At 36.2% G+C, this 18,157-nt stretch overlaps 1 protein-coding gene across 2 annotated transcripts in view; it reads left to right on the forward strand.

Moving 5' to 3' along the window:
- The window catches only part of FMR1NB (FMR1 neighbor), a 34,193-nt gene extending 16,360 nt beyond the window's left edge, over positions 1-17,833 (forward strand). Inside the window, exons 2-6 of one of the 2 annotated variants that reach the window (XM_070603397.1) lie at positions 2,383-2,502; positions 5,690-5,830; positions 7,191-7,287; positions 16,018-16,184; positions 17,667-17,833. In XM_070603397.1, the coding sequence (XP_070459498.1) occupies positions 2,383-2,502; positions 5,690-5,830; positions 7,191-7,287; positions 16,018-16,177 (518 nt within the window). In that variant the 3' untranslated portion in view covers positions 16,178-16,184; positions 17,667-17,833. The remainder of the gene's footprint in view (positions 1-2,382; positions 2,503-5,689; positions 5,831-7,190; positions 7,288-16,017; positions 16,185-17,666) is intronic. The other variant, XM_070603396.1, reaches the window with a different exon arrangement.
- The last annotated feature ends 324 nt before the right edge of the window (positions 17,834-18,157 follow it).

The following is an 18,157-nucleotide window of genomic DNA, read 5'->3' on the forward strand; positions in this document are numbered from 1 at the left end:
AAGGACAAAATGGGTTATTTTTAATGTTGTCAAGACATGTAATATACAGTGAAGATAAAACTATAATGAGTGAACATTTTTGCATAGTGTTGAAATATAAAACCAATGAACCAAAATCAATAGCTCTCTTACATATTAGCAGTAATCAGCTAGAAAATGTGGTGAAATAGATCATATTCCCCTAAGAACAAGATTAATATGGTATATGAGAATAAACATAATAAGAAAGATTCAAGAGCTGTATGAATGCAGCTATAAACCTTACACAGGGATGTACAAAGACACTTGAATGAGTGGAGAAACAAACCTATTCTTGGGTAATAAAATTTTATACTTATCAGTTCTTTCCAAATAAGTCTACATTTAACTGAATTCATGCCTAGCACACAATAAATGGTTTTTGAGTGAATGTTAAATAATTGAACATAATTACAAAAAAAATATTATTAGGAGTTTTTGACTTGACAAGATAATTCTAAGGTTCATTTAAAAAATTATTCAGAGTTGAGAATAAAATTTTGATAATGAAGATTAATGAAAGGATTGCCAGATCAATTATTAAAACATATGACAATATGAGACAAATTTTAACGATGGTATTGGTGCACAAACAGGTAGATTAGTGAAACAGAATAGAAAGTCAAGAAACAGATCTATGACTATTAAGTACTTAGAATATGATGGTGATATTATAAGTAGGAAAGGATGGATTTAATAAATGGTATTAGGACAACTGAAAAAAAAGTATCCCTACTTCATAACATACTCCAAAATATATCCCAAGTGGATTAAAGATTTAAATTTAAAAATGAAATTATAAAAGTGCTAGAAGGGAACATTAGAGTGTAGAGTGTCTTTCTAGACATGACCTGAAAGGCAGAAACAGTAAAGGAAGAGATTGATAGAATTGATAACAAAAAACACTTTAAACTTTTGAACTTCCCAAAGTACCTTTAAAAATATAAAGGTAGCCAACTACCTTGAAAAATATTTTCAACATATGTGGCAGATTAACGGTTAAGTTCTCTACTATCCAACAAATGTATGAAAGACGTAAGCTCACTGACGACTAAAGGTGCAAATTAAAGCAAAAGAAACACCATTATTTTGGCCATTAAATTGGCAAACAACAACAACAAAAAGGTGAGGATGCACGAAAACTGGCAGTTGCCTGCACTGCTGGTAGGACTGTACCTTGGGAGAGCCTTGCTGGAGGGTTGTATGGCCAAGGTCACCCACCATTCCTTAAGAGTTTATCCTAAGGAATTTTTCATGAATATCTGCAGATATATAGTTCCAGTGATAATCAGTGCAGTGTTCTTCATTTTTTGTTTTTTTCTTTTATTTATTGAGGTATAATTGGCATGTAACATTATATTAGTTTCAGGTGTATAGCGTAATGATTTGATATCAGTATATCTTGTGAAATGATCACCACAATAAGTCTAGTTAACATCCATCACCAAACATAGAAATTTTTTTTTCTTGTGATGAAAACTTTTAAGATCTACTCTCTCAGGAACTTTCAAATATACAATACTGTATTAACTATAGTCACCATGCTGTACGTTATATCCCCATGACTGACTTATTTTGTAACTGGAAGTTTGTACCTTTTGACTACCTTCACCCATTTCACCCACCTTTCACCCCCTGCCTCTGGCAACCACCAGTCTGTTCTCTGTATCTGTGAGTTCTATGCAGTATCCTTTATAATATCAATAAATTGTGAACAACCTAAATGTCTTTCTATGGGGAAATGGTTAACTCAGTTATTATAGAGCCTTATAATGGAATACTGTGAAGTTATTAAAGATAATATTGGGAAATATTTAATGATATGGACAAATCCATGCTATGGGAGTGAAGATGGGTATCCTTTCCTCTTAATATAGGAGAGGATCATGCAAATAAAACTAAAAGATGTTTGAAGAAGCAAGGAAGAAGGATAAGCAACCTTTTACAGTGTCTAAGGCCTTGATTTTTATCAGTTAGTAAAGAAGCCAGCATATTTGCCAAGAGTTTCTGTGATGGGATCTGATTTATGATTTAGTTGGAATACATAGTTTCCAAGTTGTTAATTGATTGGGCCTTTGAATGTCAATGCTGTTTGTCAGAGGCAAGTTCACTATTGTATAGCACAGCAATGGGATGTGTTGGCCTATAGCTTAAGCATTTTTAGATTTAATAGTTTTTCAGTTTCACAGCAGAATCATGTTCTGATAATTAATAATATCTGAGCTGTTATGAGATGAAAGTACAATATTTGTTAGCTCTTATACTTTCCATAATTAATTTAAGCAAAGGTGATTACTATTAATGGGTCATAGAAAGTGATAAATGCTTTATATGTTAGGATTAATAATTTCACTTTTTCTTAAGGATTCTCGAATTCTGTGTCTCCAAGCCAGTATATTCCGTGGAGCAATGGAAATGCTAGTGGGCCATCTCTGGAAAACACCTCTGCATGGGAAGCTCTGTTAAGTTTTTTCTTTCCAACAAGTAAGTTCTTGTTTGTTGTTTTTTCCCTCCCGTCTCCTTGTTTTGAAAATAGTAGTTAAATGTTTAGGAGGCAGTGTAGTCAATTGGCATTGGGGTGGGACAGACCTGAGTGTTAATCCTGACTTTGCCCTTTGCCTTAGGCAAGATAACCTTTGAACCTCAGTGTACTCATGTTTAAAATGAAGATATTTACCACAGAGAATTGTGAGGATGAACTGAGACAGTGTTTTTAAGGCATTCCATAAATATTTGTTACTCTTTGTAAAATGCTTTTCCTTCACAAATATCTAAACCTTTCACAAATTACCTTAATGGCATTGCCTGAAATTTAATAACTGACCCAGTATTGTGAAATCGATGTCTTCTGTGGCATTAATCAAGGTACTTTGTGGCTCTAATGTTATGGAATACACCAGATGTTTTCCCATCTGTTTTAGTGATAAAAAGTTCAGGTTTCAAGTCACATCGTCTTTTTGTGATTCTGTATATAATGTGTTTATCAGGTACATGGTGACCCGTGAGAATTATTAACCACAAATAACACATTTCATTTTGTTCAGCATGTGGTACCCTTTCAAGGAGAAGATTAAAATAAATTGGCATAATGTGAATTACAAAGATGAAGCTTTTATTAAAAATCCTGCAGAATTTATTCTAACAAAATTTGATGTACATATATAAACACAAAATTATATCCATTGTTTCATTCCAGACTCTACCACTAATTCTTCTGTGTCCTTGCATAAGTCTCTTCATGTTTCTCTATACAAAACAGGCATTATGACACCTAATACCACTGAGCATAGCAAAATAGATGAGATCCTTAAATGAATTAAAAATGCTGCCATGGTCAAATTGAGTGGAGAAAGAGAAATCTGAGAAAGAAAAGGTAGTATGTTGTGAAGCCAGAAGAATGGTTTAGTAAGTGCCAAAGTTGGTCATAAACAACAGCAAATGATTTAAGCTTTAGATCTTATGAAAATAGCAGATGTAAACGGTCCCATGATTACTTATAGTAACTACATTATACGAACACTGAAGCCACCTTTAAAAATAGTCTAAATAAGATACCTACATCCCCAATACTCCTCCAACCTGGTGCAGTCAGTTGAGTCAAAATCAATTGTGGGAGAGAACGTTTTTGCCCCACAAAGTCAAACTGTTCCATTTTAAGAGAAATTTCTGGCTTAGGTTTATTCAAATATTTCATAACAGTGATTAAATATTTATAAAATGTGTATATTGTCTTCTTTGAGAAGAATAACTACAAGTTCATAAGATGTAAAATATTTTTAACCAATTTATTTCTTCCTCTGTATAATTGAAAATGAACAACACTCTTCCCACTTAAGCACTAAAAAGAAAAAAGTATATCATTTTGTCATTAGGCTGTTGTTTGTAAAAGATTGATCTCTTGCAGATTAAAATGATAACCTAGAGACAGACTGGCAGGGAAGCTTGAGAGGTCGCATGATCCTTCTCCCTTTGGACAAAATTATATGCTTGAATGCGTAAACCTGATAAAAATTGTTCTACCCTTTTCTTTAAAATTACAAATATCTCTTAGTAATTTGAGTCTGAAAGTTAATTTTAGCATCTAGTATAAATCCCATCAGATGCAATTTAAGCATAAAATAAGAGAAGCTCAGCCTTAGAAGGGACTTTAGAGATCTACTCCAGTCTCTTCTGTGATTTAAAATCTCTATGATTTCCATTCCTGGAAAGTCGTCTTTGAACAATGCCAGTAGTGAGGAACTCAGCACACAGCAAGTCTGTCCCAGCTCTGAGCAGGCCCTGACTACTGTCACCCTTTTCTGGGTGTATGATGCCTAGGACTGAACGTGGTATTTCAGATGCAGTCCAGCCTGGGGAGGAGAGTCACTCTGGGCCTGGCAGGATTGAAGAACAGATTGCTTAGAGTATATAACAACAGAGTAAGCTAAACTCTCATATGTCTAAAATGTTTGGGAAATGAATATCCAGGGCAACTGGTAATGCATTAATTTTGTAACCTTGCACAAGTTACTTTGATCTTTTATTTCTTTATTTTTAAAATAGAGGTTGTAAAACTCGTTTTGAAAGTTTGTTGTGAAGATTAGAAATAATGTGTGTAAAGCAAGGTACCTGGCACAAATAGGTGTGTAGTGAATGATAGCCATTGTTATTTTTACCTTAGCTTTAGGAATTGCCAGTCTTTAAGGAAGAGGACTATAATAAAATATACCAAAAGGTAAAAATATACTTATAATTATTGTATTGCTCTTTGCTGATGTTGAAGTATTTTGGAATGATCATAAAACATCAGTTATTACTTTTCTAAGTCTGTAGTTGTTGACGGTGTTGGAGATTGAACTGAATCTATGCTGGCTTTTTAAGCCATACTGTAGAGGTTTTCTTTTTGAATAAAAATCTGATATCTGCCTTTCTAAAGTTGTTTCTCTTATTTAAGGCAGGATGTTAGAAAAAGTCAGCTATTTGAGCTTGTGAGTCTTATAGATTCAAATATGCGTGAATTTATTGCAGTTGCATGAATCTTGGTGTTCACGCCATAAATCATTGCCTATTCAAAATTATGGAGTCATAACTTAAGGTCAAAAGGAAGACTCGTAAAACATACTGTAGTGCCAATATGAGGTGTTCACAGAAAGTAGGTCAATACTAATAGTATCACTTGCTTTACTCTTAGCAGTAAACTGTGTGAATTTTACTTACATTCATTCTTATTGATGCATTCAGTGAGTTTCTGTAGCTTAGTAAAATTGAGTGAGAGGATATCTGTGGTATTATTTTAACAAGGTGTTAGTTTTAAGGGCATTTGGTCTGTTCTTGTTATTTAGCTCCTTCTGCGTTATATTTATATCACTGCTACTCGGCTTATGGTTTGTCGTCCTTTTAAAACTACCTTACCAATTACCTGTTAACAATTTCTATTTTTCTGCAGTTCATCTAGAATTGAAAATGTCATGTTAAATAACTTTATGGTAACTTTTAAATTAACTCTTATTTTTTCAGCATTCATCACTATTTGTATATGTCATTCAATCTTTTCTTTAAATATACCTGGTTAAATGTTTCTTTTTCTTTTTTAAATGTTTCTTTTTCTTTTTTGTCTTGCAGTAATTATTTAATTAGGGAAAGTGCTTGATAACCATGCTGAATTCTCTTTCTTGAATGTTTTTTCCGAAAGCGTGCATTCCAAAGGAGAATCAGGTGCTGAAGGCCTGCAAGGATGACCTGCAAGATCTTAACCAGAGTGCATGTTTGGCACACAGATGCTGTTATTCTCTCGGGACCAGGAACTTCACTTGTTTTGCCCCATTGAAAGATAGTAAGTTCATCCTCTTACATTTATTATATTTCTATTTTTAAAAATCAAGAAATAAGTCACAATTGCATAAATTTATATTTGGATCTCCCAGCTTAACACTTAAAGGGGACTCCCAGCCCTAGAGCAATATTGTCCCAAAAGGTCCTGAGGTGGTCCGGTCTTTATTTGTGAGCAGTTTCTGCTTAGCCCTTAGATGTGATACATTTTGCTTTAGTCACTCTCTGTCTTGTCCTAAAGATTCCAGGCTATATGAGATGTAACCCTCAATACCTGGCAGAAGATGCCTCTTGGGCATGCCTTAGCTTACTTTCCTCTTCCCACCTTCTTTTCTTGAATAGAATTCTTCCCATTTATCTTGTCTTCAGCATCTCAGTATGTAACAGTAGACTTGAATGTTTCTTGTTAAGGTCTGTTTATTAGTTTCTCCTTGTTCTATTGTTTTTGAATTAGGTTCTTCTCTTAAGATTTTTTTTTTCTTTACGAAGTTTTGAGAACTAGACCATCTGTTTTTGTTCCTTCATTTGGATAGTGGGCATATATTACCAGTTTGGTCCCATGATGGATGTATTTGATATGACTAAACACTAACAAGTACTACAAAAAGGATGCACGCAAAACAATGTCTTAGGTTAATATAGTCCCTATTCAATTTACAGCTCTTTGTTGAATATCTAGTATTAATAATGGAAACTGAAACCTGATCATGAATACAGTATTTCACTTTTAACACTGTCACATGATGTTTATAATTCATTCATCAGTTTAGTCTTTATATTATGTGTGAAGAGACATTTGGTTCTTGTAGAGGGAAAAATTGAACCGTGACTTACAATTCCCCAATCATATTAGAATGTGTTTCCGAATGGGTAGAAGAATAAAATATGCTTATTTACCTGCAAATTCTTGATTTCTTGTTTAATTTAATGTTTTATAATTTGGAAGTAAACATTTAAGAAGCCGTTCCTTCATCAAGTTAACTAGTCATAGATTAATTCACTCCTCGAGTGCTCTAAGGTGTGTAGCACATGGCAAAAGAAAAAACAGGCTTAGGCCTGTATATTTCTTAAGAAATATACAATACGAGTTGTAATAATCTGTTAGCAAAACAGTAGGATCATTTTCTTAAGGCTTTCATTGCTGGGGGCCATGTATTTAAAGTGTAGTCTTTAGTTATATTTCAAGAACACTTGATAAACTCCTACTACTTATAGAGTAGCAAGGATATTTACCTGTCATATAAGAATACCTCCATATTTTACTTTATTAACTGATAGTTTTTTTATAATGACTTTATGAAAGAACTCAGATTTGCTTCTCTTGCTTAAGTCATAAAAGTAACAGGATATAATTAAACCGACAGAGCCAACACAGATGTTGCGGATGTTTGGGCTTGGTGTGATCAGCATGATCATCCTGGGATGTCTGCCCATTTATTGCTGCTCTCTTTGCCGGAGGAGGTAGGCAAACATAAACTTTTATTTGCTGGTTGCTGAGTATACTTGGATATTTCTGTGTAGACACGTTTATTCATATGCTCCAGAAACACAGGGATTATGTTTGGGTCCTTTTTGTTTAAAAGAGGGTATCTCAGGAAAAATGTAAAAGTACAGTTACCATAATATTTTTAAAAGACATGTTTTATTTTTCTGTAAATTTAAGACATCCTCTTGCATAGTCTGTACATTCCCTCATCAAGCAAAATCTCAATTGGAAGGAAAAATAAATCAGTGAGCTGGGGGTGCATGAAGTGTAGCTGATTATTGACTACAACTCAAGGGATTCCCAGAAGTATTAGTCTCCATCTAGTATATGGTCATCTACCATCAGGTCTTCTTTATTTGAGGAAGATTAGCCCTGAGAAAAACCACTGGAGTAGCTTTCAGCATCACAGCAATGCACCGCCACCACAGTATGACAACCAGCAGATGGGTGCTGTGGTTCCCTGATCGGGAAATGAACCCAGGCTGTGGCAGAGCACTGAATCTTAACCACTAGACCACCAGGGCTGGCTTGTCCTAACTCTAGAGCAGGTGTCAGTTTCAGCTTGCTGCTTAGCTGAATTTCCAGGAACAACGGATGGTTAAGGGTGGATGGGGCACTGTCAGCTTTTCCTGGTAAGCTGATTTTAGAAGGAAGGGGAATAATTGTGTTAGAATGAAGATTCTATCCTTGATACCAAACAAGGCGCTTATATGGAGACCAAAGTGTGCTAAACTCCCCTTTTTGGGAGCAAGAGCTCTCTTTAGCACTATCCTTTTAACTCATTTCCTGTTCTTCATTTCAAAGAATAAAGAGAGAGATAAAATATTATAGTAGGTAAAATAAATGGCCTCATAAGAGGAAAATAGATTCAGCAGTAAAATCAGTATGTAGTCATTTGAAAAAGAAAAGAAGCCAAACACAGTTGCTTGTCTAAATCAGAGGGGCTAAAAGCCAAATGCAGATCGGCAGTAACAGTGTCTGGGCCTCTTTGTTGGAAGGAGTCTTGAGGCATTGGAAGATGCTCTTCAGCTCCTCCTCCTGCTGGGTCCTGTCCTATATATTAAGTATACATTCCTTCAGGAAAATGCCGTTATAGCTCTCCTCTCTGCCTTCAGTCATAAGAAAAAAGAAATGATGTTTTGACATTTCCCAGCTCCTGCAGTTTGGACAGTTCCTTTTATTACAGATCACCTAAGGAGCTGACAACTAGCAAGGGCTGGAGGGATGAAAAATGAGAAGTAATATGAGCAGGTGGGAGAAATGAAACCAGTTTAGATGAAGAGGATAATCACTTTCCAGAGCCAAATATATTTCATTCTTTTGGTGCCTAGTTCATGCTTTCCATAATTGACCATATTCAGTCACTATTTGCTTGTGCTAGGTATTGTGGAGGGTATAGAGACGTCTAAGACCATAGGCCCGACTTTTAAGGAGCTTAAATCTACCTTAAAATATATCCCAAGCATGACATATTAAATAACAATATAAGATGAAATATAATTAGGACTACAATGAGCAGTGGCAATAACTTACAAAAGTTCTGAGGCAATGGACGTCAAGATGGTTGAGAGAGAGCAGGGTCAGCTCCACTGTGGAGGTGCTATTTGAGCTTAGTTTTGAAGGGAGGACAACATTTGGGTTAGGTGCAGAGGGGGCCCTTCCACAGAATTCATTATATCTCGATGGGGTCTCCTTGCTATAGACCCCTTAACTGCTTGTCATTTCTAAGCAGAACTGGCTGAAATGCCACCTGGAATAATCTATAACTGAACCTCTAGTTTACTTCTATTCGACTTGAACTCAGGTGTGTTATGAATCAGGTACACTGAGAACCAGCTTGAACTGGTTGCACGTATACAAAAGAGAGCAGAGAGCATTAGTAAAAAGCTTTCTAAGAATTTGCTACTACTAATAGCCTTAGTAACTCACGTATAAGATGTGTTTTGAAATTCATTACGTCCTCAAGGTTATGTAAGATTTATTTTTATTCTCATTAATAAGGATCAGAAGGCTCATTAGGTTTAAGTGTCACTGGTAGGCTTAAGACTTACATAGAGCTGAAGGAAGAAAAAGATCAGGTGGATAGGGACAAAAGGAAGCAGGGTAGGGGCTCTCGGGGAAGAGAAGGAAAGGCGGGTGGCTGAATTATGCCCATTACAGTAATAGAGTGCTAATAACAGTAGTCTGAAGTGCCAAATTCAGTGTCTAATCTTCATTGGTTTTTAGATAAAGTTTAATCTGTATGCATATGCCAGTTAAACATCTGTGTGTTATATAGTGATAGGATACTTGAGTGTGTACATAGCTTTGGTAAGGTGGAAAATTCAAACATTATAATACCATGCCTATTAAACTCAGATGAAGTGCATTTTCATATTCTTTTTCTTCCTATCAGATTGAATTTGTAACTCTGAATTAAGAAAAAATTCAGAACTCAGTCTGAAAATGACAAAACTATGTTTCCTTTCACTTAATAAAAAGCCGTGCTTTTTTTAAGGTTGTAGATCATCTGATACACAGATGATGTAAATAGCACATCCCCCATACACTTTCAACGTTGCTACTTGCCAGATGGCTGTTACTGAAAATTTCTACATTTAGACAAATCTTGCTGCGTGATTCTCTGTATTATAATGTGGTTTTCATTATGCAGATAGTCTTAATACCACTTACTTTCTTAGAATGGGAAGTAAAGAATTGGGAATAAATGTGTCAAAAATTGCCTAAAAATCATCACCCATTGAATTTCAAAAATAGGCATTTACATTTTCAAATCCCCATGTTTGTGTGTTTCATTATACTGTACAGTATAATTAGTAATGTTATTTTGAAAAGCGTTATGCAGTAATTAGCCAACTGCTGAAAGGTTTGAAGTTCCTAGGATTATATACATATGAATTCAGAGAAAGGAAATAAAATCTATAAATTTTAAAAGTATGGCTAGGCTCTAAGAACTTTGAGAAAATATGATCAGATGAGAATGTGAGCAAACTGGAACCCTGCTCTAACATGAGTCACTGTAGATTTGAAATTCACGTAGAACTGGTTCTTCTTGGACCCTGTTCAAGGTAATTTAGCTGCTGAACTAATAAGAGAACCTCATTATATGTGGATTATATGTCTGAGGTGTTCCCATTGCAAGGACTCCAAGGGCAGCATTTTAGAGAATTCTGGAATAGTCGATACGATTAAAAAGAACAGTTTGTTGCCAAGTAACTAATAACTTCATTGCAAAACGCAGTGACCTTTTTTCAGTTCCCATCCAACTTGACCTTTTTGTCACGTAGTACACTGTTGACTGCTCCTGTCTCGAATCTTTCCTTCCTTGGATTTTATTGTTCTTCTTACCATTCTGATCCATCTCAGTTTGCTTTTCTTTCTTCTCCCAGCTGTGGTTGTTTCCCAAAGCCTTATTCTCATCTACCGGAGAATATTACAAGTTTGTAGCAGAAAGAACATTTAAAAAGACCTGAGTTCTAGTTCTGCCTTTGCCACCAGTTTTATGGTGAGCCTAACTTCTTTTGGTATTGCTTTTCTCATAATATTAGAGTAAATAATGAATTAAATAATTTCTAGGGTTCTTTCTGACCATAATATTCTGGGCGATTCTGCATGAATGATTCTTAAATCTGAATCCTGAAATCCTCACCTCTGCCTCTTCCATATTTCCAACCGCTCTCATGAATTAGATGTTCTGTCAGCACCTTAAATGCAACATGTGCAAAACTGAACTTATCTTCTTTTTCTCCCAAGTCGTTTCCCCTTGACACTTGTCCATTTCTGTCAGTGGTTTCATTGGTCTCCCAGGCTAGGAACCTTGGAATTATTTCTGACTGTTTACTTTCCTTTATCCTCAATATATAATCTGTTCTCTTAGTCACCCTGTCATTTTTTAGTTTCCTTTGGAATGAGTCTGGGATTTGTCTCTTCTCTCATTTTATAGTCACAGCTTAGTCCAGGCCTCGTATGCTGTCAGCTACTCTGCTGGGTAAGTGGTTTCAGGAGAGAAGCAAAAGGGAACCAAGATCTAGTAATCTTCAAGGGCTGCCATAACAATATCCCACAGACTGGATGGATTAACCAGTAGACATTTGTTTTCTCACAGTTCTGCAGGCCAGAAGTCCATGATCAAGATGCCAGCTAATTTGATTTCTGGTGAGGTCTCTCTTCCTAGCTTGCAGATAGGGATCTTTCTGCTGTGTACTCACATGGCCTTTCTTTGATGCAATGAAAGTGGGAAGAGAGAGAAAGAACAAGCTCCCTGGTGTCTCTTTTTATAGTGACTCTAGTTTTACCAACCGAGACCCCACCCTTATGACCTCATTTACCCTTAAATACTTCCTTAGAACCCCCATCTCCAAATATAGCCACACTGGGTGTTATGGCTTTAGTATATGGATTTTAGGGACACAAACATTCAGTCCATAACACAAGGCTAGCTAGCATCCAAAGGCAAAGGCAGGATTGGGAACTGAGGAAGGCATCATAATATGTCCAATCCAAAGAGTTCATACAAGAGAGATAATAACTGGAATGGGACTGCAAGTGGGATTTGGAAGATGGCTGGGAGTTGAGTCCTGGACAAGTTTCTTGGCACTTCAGTAGGAATGTATGGCTGTGCCCTTAGGAAGGAGGGAATTGAGTAAGGATGCTTGCTAGGCCGATTTGTACATATACCTGGGCTCCTAATCTGTTCCTTCTAATCCATCTTGTAATGTCCTGACAGACTTATCTTCTGAAAATACTATTAGTTCGTTTCATTATATCAATCAAGAACTTCTAATGTATTCAAGAATATCTGGATTCTAGGCCGTGTGCTAGGTGCTGTGAAGGACAAAAAAAGTGAGGCAGATCATGCTGTCTGCTCTCAGGGGACATATAGTCTAATGAGGGATCTGTACAAGTATCCAAGGTGAAAAGTCACACTCTATAAAAAAGCTACAGATAAAACAATAAGAATGTTTGTTTTTTTCCGGTTTATATAGTTTTCTCACATACATTGTCTTATTTGATCTCTAAAACAGAGAGGTACAGGGAGGCTTGACTTCTTGCTTAAGATTTACATAGTGGTAAGGCAAGGACTCCAATCTCTCTTCCGAGTTACTTGCTGTTTCTACTATAGGAAATAGGAAGAAAAAAATGTAGATAAAAACACAATGGCATCTTGTTACTGCAAGTCCACTCAAAGTGCTGTGGCTTTCAAAGTCATCTATACCGGACTCATTCTATAACTCCAATATTATTTCTTGTAACACTCTGTATCTTTTGCTCCAGCCAGGGTGCTATCTTTAGTTTTCTTGGCATACGCCAGGCTTTCTTCTTACCTCTGTTCTTTTGCCCATGTTGCTCCCAGGCCTTGGGATTGTTCTTCTTCATCCTCTTCACTTATTTGAATTCTTTCTAAGTTGCAACTGCCTCAACTCTTCCATGAAGTGTTTTGCAACTGCTCCAGGTCCCAATATTTTCTCTTTTCTCAGGACCTCTTTCTGCACTTGTATTCTTTCTAACACATAATTATCCTTTGTTTCCTGTTGTTAGTTTTCTTTCTCTGGTTAAATTGTAACTTTCGTAAGGACAAGGGACCAAGCTTCATATTTCTTTGAGTCCAGGACTATGTTTCCCAAAATGGAGTCCCTGACCATTATCATCATCATCCCTGGGAGCATGTAAGAAATGCATGTTCTCAGCCCCCACCCCACCTACTGAATCAGAAACTCTGGGCTTAGAGCCCAGCAATTGGTGTTTTAACAAGCACAACAAGTGATTCTCATGTACACTCAGGTTTGGGAACCACTAGTGTCTAGGCCGTGTAGTAGGCAATTCGATATATAATGATTGAAATAATCTAGTTAGTCATTTCTCTGGATTTTCTGACTATCTTTGTGACTGCCAATGATAAGTTAAACTTATACAATTTTCTATGTATAAAATTGATGTTATGTTTTTTAAATTATCTTAAAGAATTTATGTTTATATTAATGAATTAGAGATTGTTAAGAAACATGAAAAAATCAGCCCACTAGACCAGTATTTCTCAAACTCTGGTCTGTAGATGGCTTCTATGGAAGTAATCTTGGGAATATTTGACAATACAGATTCTTGGGCTGTACCCAAGCGATTCTAATTTAGTAAGTCTGGGTCTTTGTCTCCTGCCAATCTCTGCTTACTTCTACTTGGACTTATTTCAGTGTGATGTAATTATCAGCCTTATATCTGTCTTCTCTTCTAAATTTTAAGCTCCTTGAGGGCAGGTCCCATGTCTTATTCATCTTTATGTCTCTAGTATTTAGAATAGTATTTATTTCATAAACGAGCTATTGTGTCAGTCCGTGAATGAATATGGGGTAACTGGGTCTGTACATTTCAAGTGTGAGTATGCTGGCCACAATATATGACATTTTATATGAAAAGAAGAAAATCACTTCTAGGACACTAGACAAATCATTTCAACCCTTTTTCCCCTTAGGCATCCTCATTATATATTGGGTGGCATATCTAACTTTGCATCTCAGAATGTTAGAAGGCTGGGCCTAAAACCAAGTCCTCTGCAGCCTAGAGCAGTGCACTGGCTTTTGAAAGTAATAAGGCTGTGTTACATTTTTCTTTGTAAATTGAGGTGCAATGTACACTATTACATTTAAAATAAAATCTATGGATAAAGAAAACAGAGTCATTTTAATTGTTTAAAGTAAGATATATTGAAGTCACAGCATTAGAAAATATGTCCTTCATTTCTTATCTAAAATTCTGAAATTCAGAAAGTTCTGCAAACCTAAAGCTTTTTTCCTAACTCATTTGGCAACAGAACTGAACCTGACCTGACACTCTTTCTAGTCATTATTTAATGCTTATAGTAAGTATTCATTTATTTTGTTGCAGAAATATTGCTGTGTTTGCTTATGAGATGCTACCCCAGACCCCATGACAGTATCATGTAATATTCAGTATGTCATGCCATATTACCTTTCTAAAATCCGAAATATTCTGCATTCTGAAACACATCTGGCCCCAAGGGACTGAGAACTATGTAGTTGTTTCAGTTATTATTTTTTTTGAGACTGCAGTTAAAAAACACCGTGACATAAAGAGGCCATAGGTAAATCATAGAAATATATTTTTGGCCTTCACCCACTATTTCATTTATGCCTGGAGATCTTTTTATGATTAATTGAGAAAAAGGTGTTTATTTGCTCCACATCTGTCTTACCTAGTAGAGCTCAGTGACAACTCAGTAATGCAGTTTTAGGGGAGAAAAGTGAGTATTGCCTTCAAAGTCATCATTTGAAAGGCAGGCTTGTCTATCTCTGGGCCCCACATGCTCAGAATCTGGTTGCTCAGTATAGCTACGTAGCACTGTCAGGGGTCAGGTGTCCTCTTCTGTGTGCTACCTAGCATTGAGCTGAGGATAGGAATATGTATCTGTCACCTATTCATCATATTGAATGCAAATCTTTCTTTCTTTCTCTTTGGTTTCCATCTTTACCTCTGCCTTGAGCATTTCTATGTTTTTCTCCTTGGCTTGTGTTTAGGTCTTTAGAAAGTGAAAGCTCTATAAACATAAAAATCAGCTAACATTTCCTGAACACCCATTGGGTACCAGGCCCTGTGGAGTATAAAAAGTTAAGAGGTAAATTTTTAGCCTGAAGTTATTTCCAAGCTCAGAGGGAAAAAAGAGACAGGTGAGCATAGTGGATAGAGATTGAACTTTAGACTTAGGCAGATTTGGATTTGAATCCTGGCTTCACTACTGAGTAGTCTGGTGGCTTTGGGAAAGTTGCTTTCCTCCTCAGTGCCTCAGTTTCCCCATCTGAAAAATGGAAATGATAGAAATAGTGCCTGCCTCATCAAGTCATCATGAAGACTAAATGAGATCATGTACATGAAGTGCTTATATCCAGGCCTTGACACATAGGAAGTCTATCATGATTGTCGTTATTAGTCATTATTAGCTAATGCTGCAATGTGGTCTAATGGAAAGAGTCTATACTTTAGAGTCAGACAGACCTAGGTACAAATGCCAGCATCTCCGTTTACTGGCTGTGTATGACCTTGAGTGAGTTATCTTACCTTTCTAAGCCCCAATTTAATCATTTGCAAAATAGGAAACACAATATCCACCTTTTAGGATGGTTGTGAGAATTAAATGAGATAAAGTATGTAAAGCACCTGGCCAAGTTCTTGTCCTATGATAGGTTCTCAAGTGCCGCCCTTCACCCACTGTCCACGCAAATACAAGGAAGTACAGGATTGAATACCAAATGATGGTAATAGGGGAAGTCCAAAATTGTTAAATTGTAGATGCTAATATAATGTAAACTATTACTATTTAGTTTTGAAGTTCATAGGAGAGAGGTATCCCTATAGGCTAGGAGTGAAAGGGAAGGCTTCTTAGACAAGATAATAGAAGCTGGGTCTTAAAGGGTGGGTAACATTGATGTCAGCAGAGGGAAGTAAGACAGCACTCCTGTTGTGATGGATCAAATGATCAAAATGACTGTATATAGAGTGACAATAGTGATTACAATAATAAATATGAGTGAGCCAGATGTAATACTTCCTATCAGATTTATTAAATCTGGTGAGTTAAACAATCAGGTGGAAATGTGTAAAGAGTTATGTAGGCAAATAACCTTTTCCTTCTAATTTACCATTGTTATTGTTCTATCACTGAAATAAGGTTTCACTTTGAACTTTTAATATTACAGCAAATGGACCAATCATTTACGAAGGAAAGTTAACAGAGTTTTAAAGGATTGGAAGAAACAAAGAAACAAACTAAAGAAGGATACTGAAGTAGTAGGGGCAACAATGGAAGATGAGAAAGGACTAGATGATGGCAAGGAGCAGGAGTCTAAAGGTAATTGACCATAAGGTATAAAGTTGGAGTATTTAATATTTGATTCTTGTTGCCATCATCTTGGTTTGAGTGATGCTTATGTTTTACCCCACAAATGTTTGGACCACAGGAGTATCAGCTTCTGAAATGATATTATCACTAGGGATATTTGGATGGTAGGAAGGCGGACAAAAATGTGCCAAGTTGTTTGGGTACCACATTATTTGGTGTATGTAGTTCAGCCCTGCAGGGGAAACAAAGAAATGGAATCTGCCTACTCTGACTCTGAGGCTCTATGATAGACACCCTTGATAAATAATAATGGCCATAGTCCCCCATATGTGTTGACCACACTACATATCCAGGAGACGGAGAATAGCCTCAGGAGTCTGACAGCTCTGTGATTGAATCCTGGATCCTAGCGGTTAATTTCAGCTACCTGCTCTCCAAACTTACACAATGCAGTATTAGAAGAGGTTGAGAGAGGGGATCCCAGAATCAAACACTAAGAACTCCCAGGCCTCACTTGCACAGGCTTACAGATACCCTAGCCTTGGCTTGAGCCTCTGCTTTTCAAAATAATTGTGAAGGGCTGAGCAAGAATAAAATGGTTGGTGAGAAAAGAGGTATACTTCAGAGTACTGGACTGGGAGTCAGGAGATTCAGGCTATTAACTAGTGGTGTTTCCATGGGCAAGTAACTTAACCTTTCAGCTCCTTGATACCATCAGCTGAGATTTTTTTGTGTAGCTTAAACAATATAACGTCTATGAAAATGCTTTGAAAATTGCAATGCGTTACTCAAATTTAATGTGTTAATTTCTAGCCTCAGTTACAGAGAAGCGGAGATTAGAAGAACAGACCATTGAACTTAGGCTCAGGAGACTCTGGCTTTAGTCCCAGTTCTGCCATTGTTTACAGTGGGGGCTTGGGAAAATCCCTTAATTTTCCTGGGCCTCAGTTCACCAAGCTGCAAAAGGAGAAGTTTGGACCAGATGAATAAGAAAAGTGACTTATCTCAGGAGAAACAAAAGAAAATCCTTATATAGTATTATATGTGTGTGTATATAACATATTTCTTATATAAGCTGATACGTAAGTGTATATAATAATAATCATACATGTATATTATTATACATACCTATGTATTACTTTGTGTAAGTTTAATGCAGTACATACATGTGCATATGTATGCATGCACACACACGTACACATATGTGACATTATAACTAGACAAACAAAACTTGATTTCTGTGGGCCATTCATTGGGGCATAGAAGTTAATTTTGTTATTCAGAAACTGTCATTGCAATGGTATTTGCTATAGTGTATTTTGTCTGTATGCCTCACAGTAAAATAAGATGATGATACACTGGCAAACTGAAAATACATGTTAGTCATAGCATTCAATATATAGGGTTTGAGAACTTTGTTGCAGTCATTTCCTTTTATTACAAAGTGTGATGTATGTATACTAGTCTTTCTAAGTTGTTTAACTCCATTTTACTTTTCTCCTGTAGCATTACTTTCCCAGTGAGAAGAACGCAAACCATTCAGAGCACAGCAGACTGTCCCAGTCATCTAAACCTGATGGAGCGTTTTTGAAAGACAAAAATTAGTTCTTATTTTTGTCATGTTTACTTCCAAATATAAAATAAAGTTGATAGTTTTGTTTTTGTGCATCAAACCAGAATCCTGATTCTTTTTATTAAAAATAATTTCTATAGAATTTTAAATGCCATATGACAGGCACTGGTGGTGTTTCAGGCCCTAGATAGTGACGAGATTTTTGCAACTTGGGTTATGTTATCAACGTATACTTCTGTTGGTGTTAAATAAGGCAGAGATTTTGTGTTGTTATTCACCTTCTAAAAAAGTGGGGGCAAAAACCCAGTGATCATATTTTACTGTATATGATACTCTATTCATTTTGAGAAAAAGAGCTAATAACATTTTGTAGTAGGGTTCTACTTTTTATTTTATAATTTATAACATTATTTTTTCTACCATA

This window comes from Equus przewalskii, chromosome X (assembly GCF_037783145.1).
Source record: "Equus przewalskii isolate Varuska chromosome X, EquPr2, whole genome shotgun sequence".
NCBI classification, from domain to species: domain Eukaryota; kingdom Metazoa; phylum Chordata; class Mammalia; order Perissodactyla; family Equidae; genus Equus; species Equus przewalskii.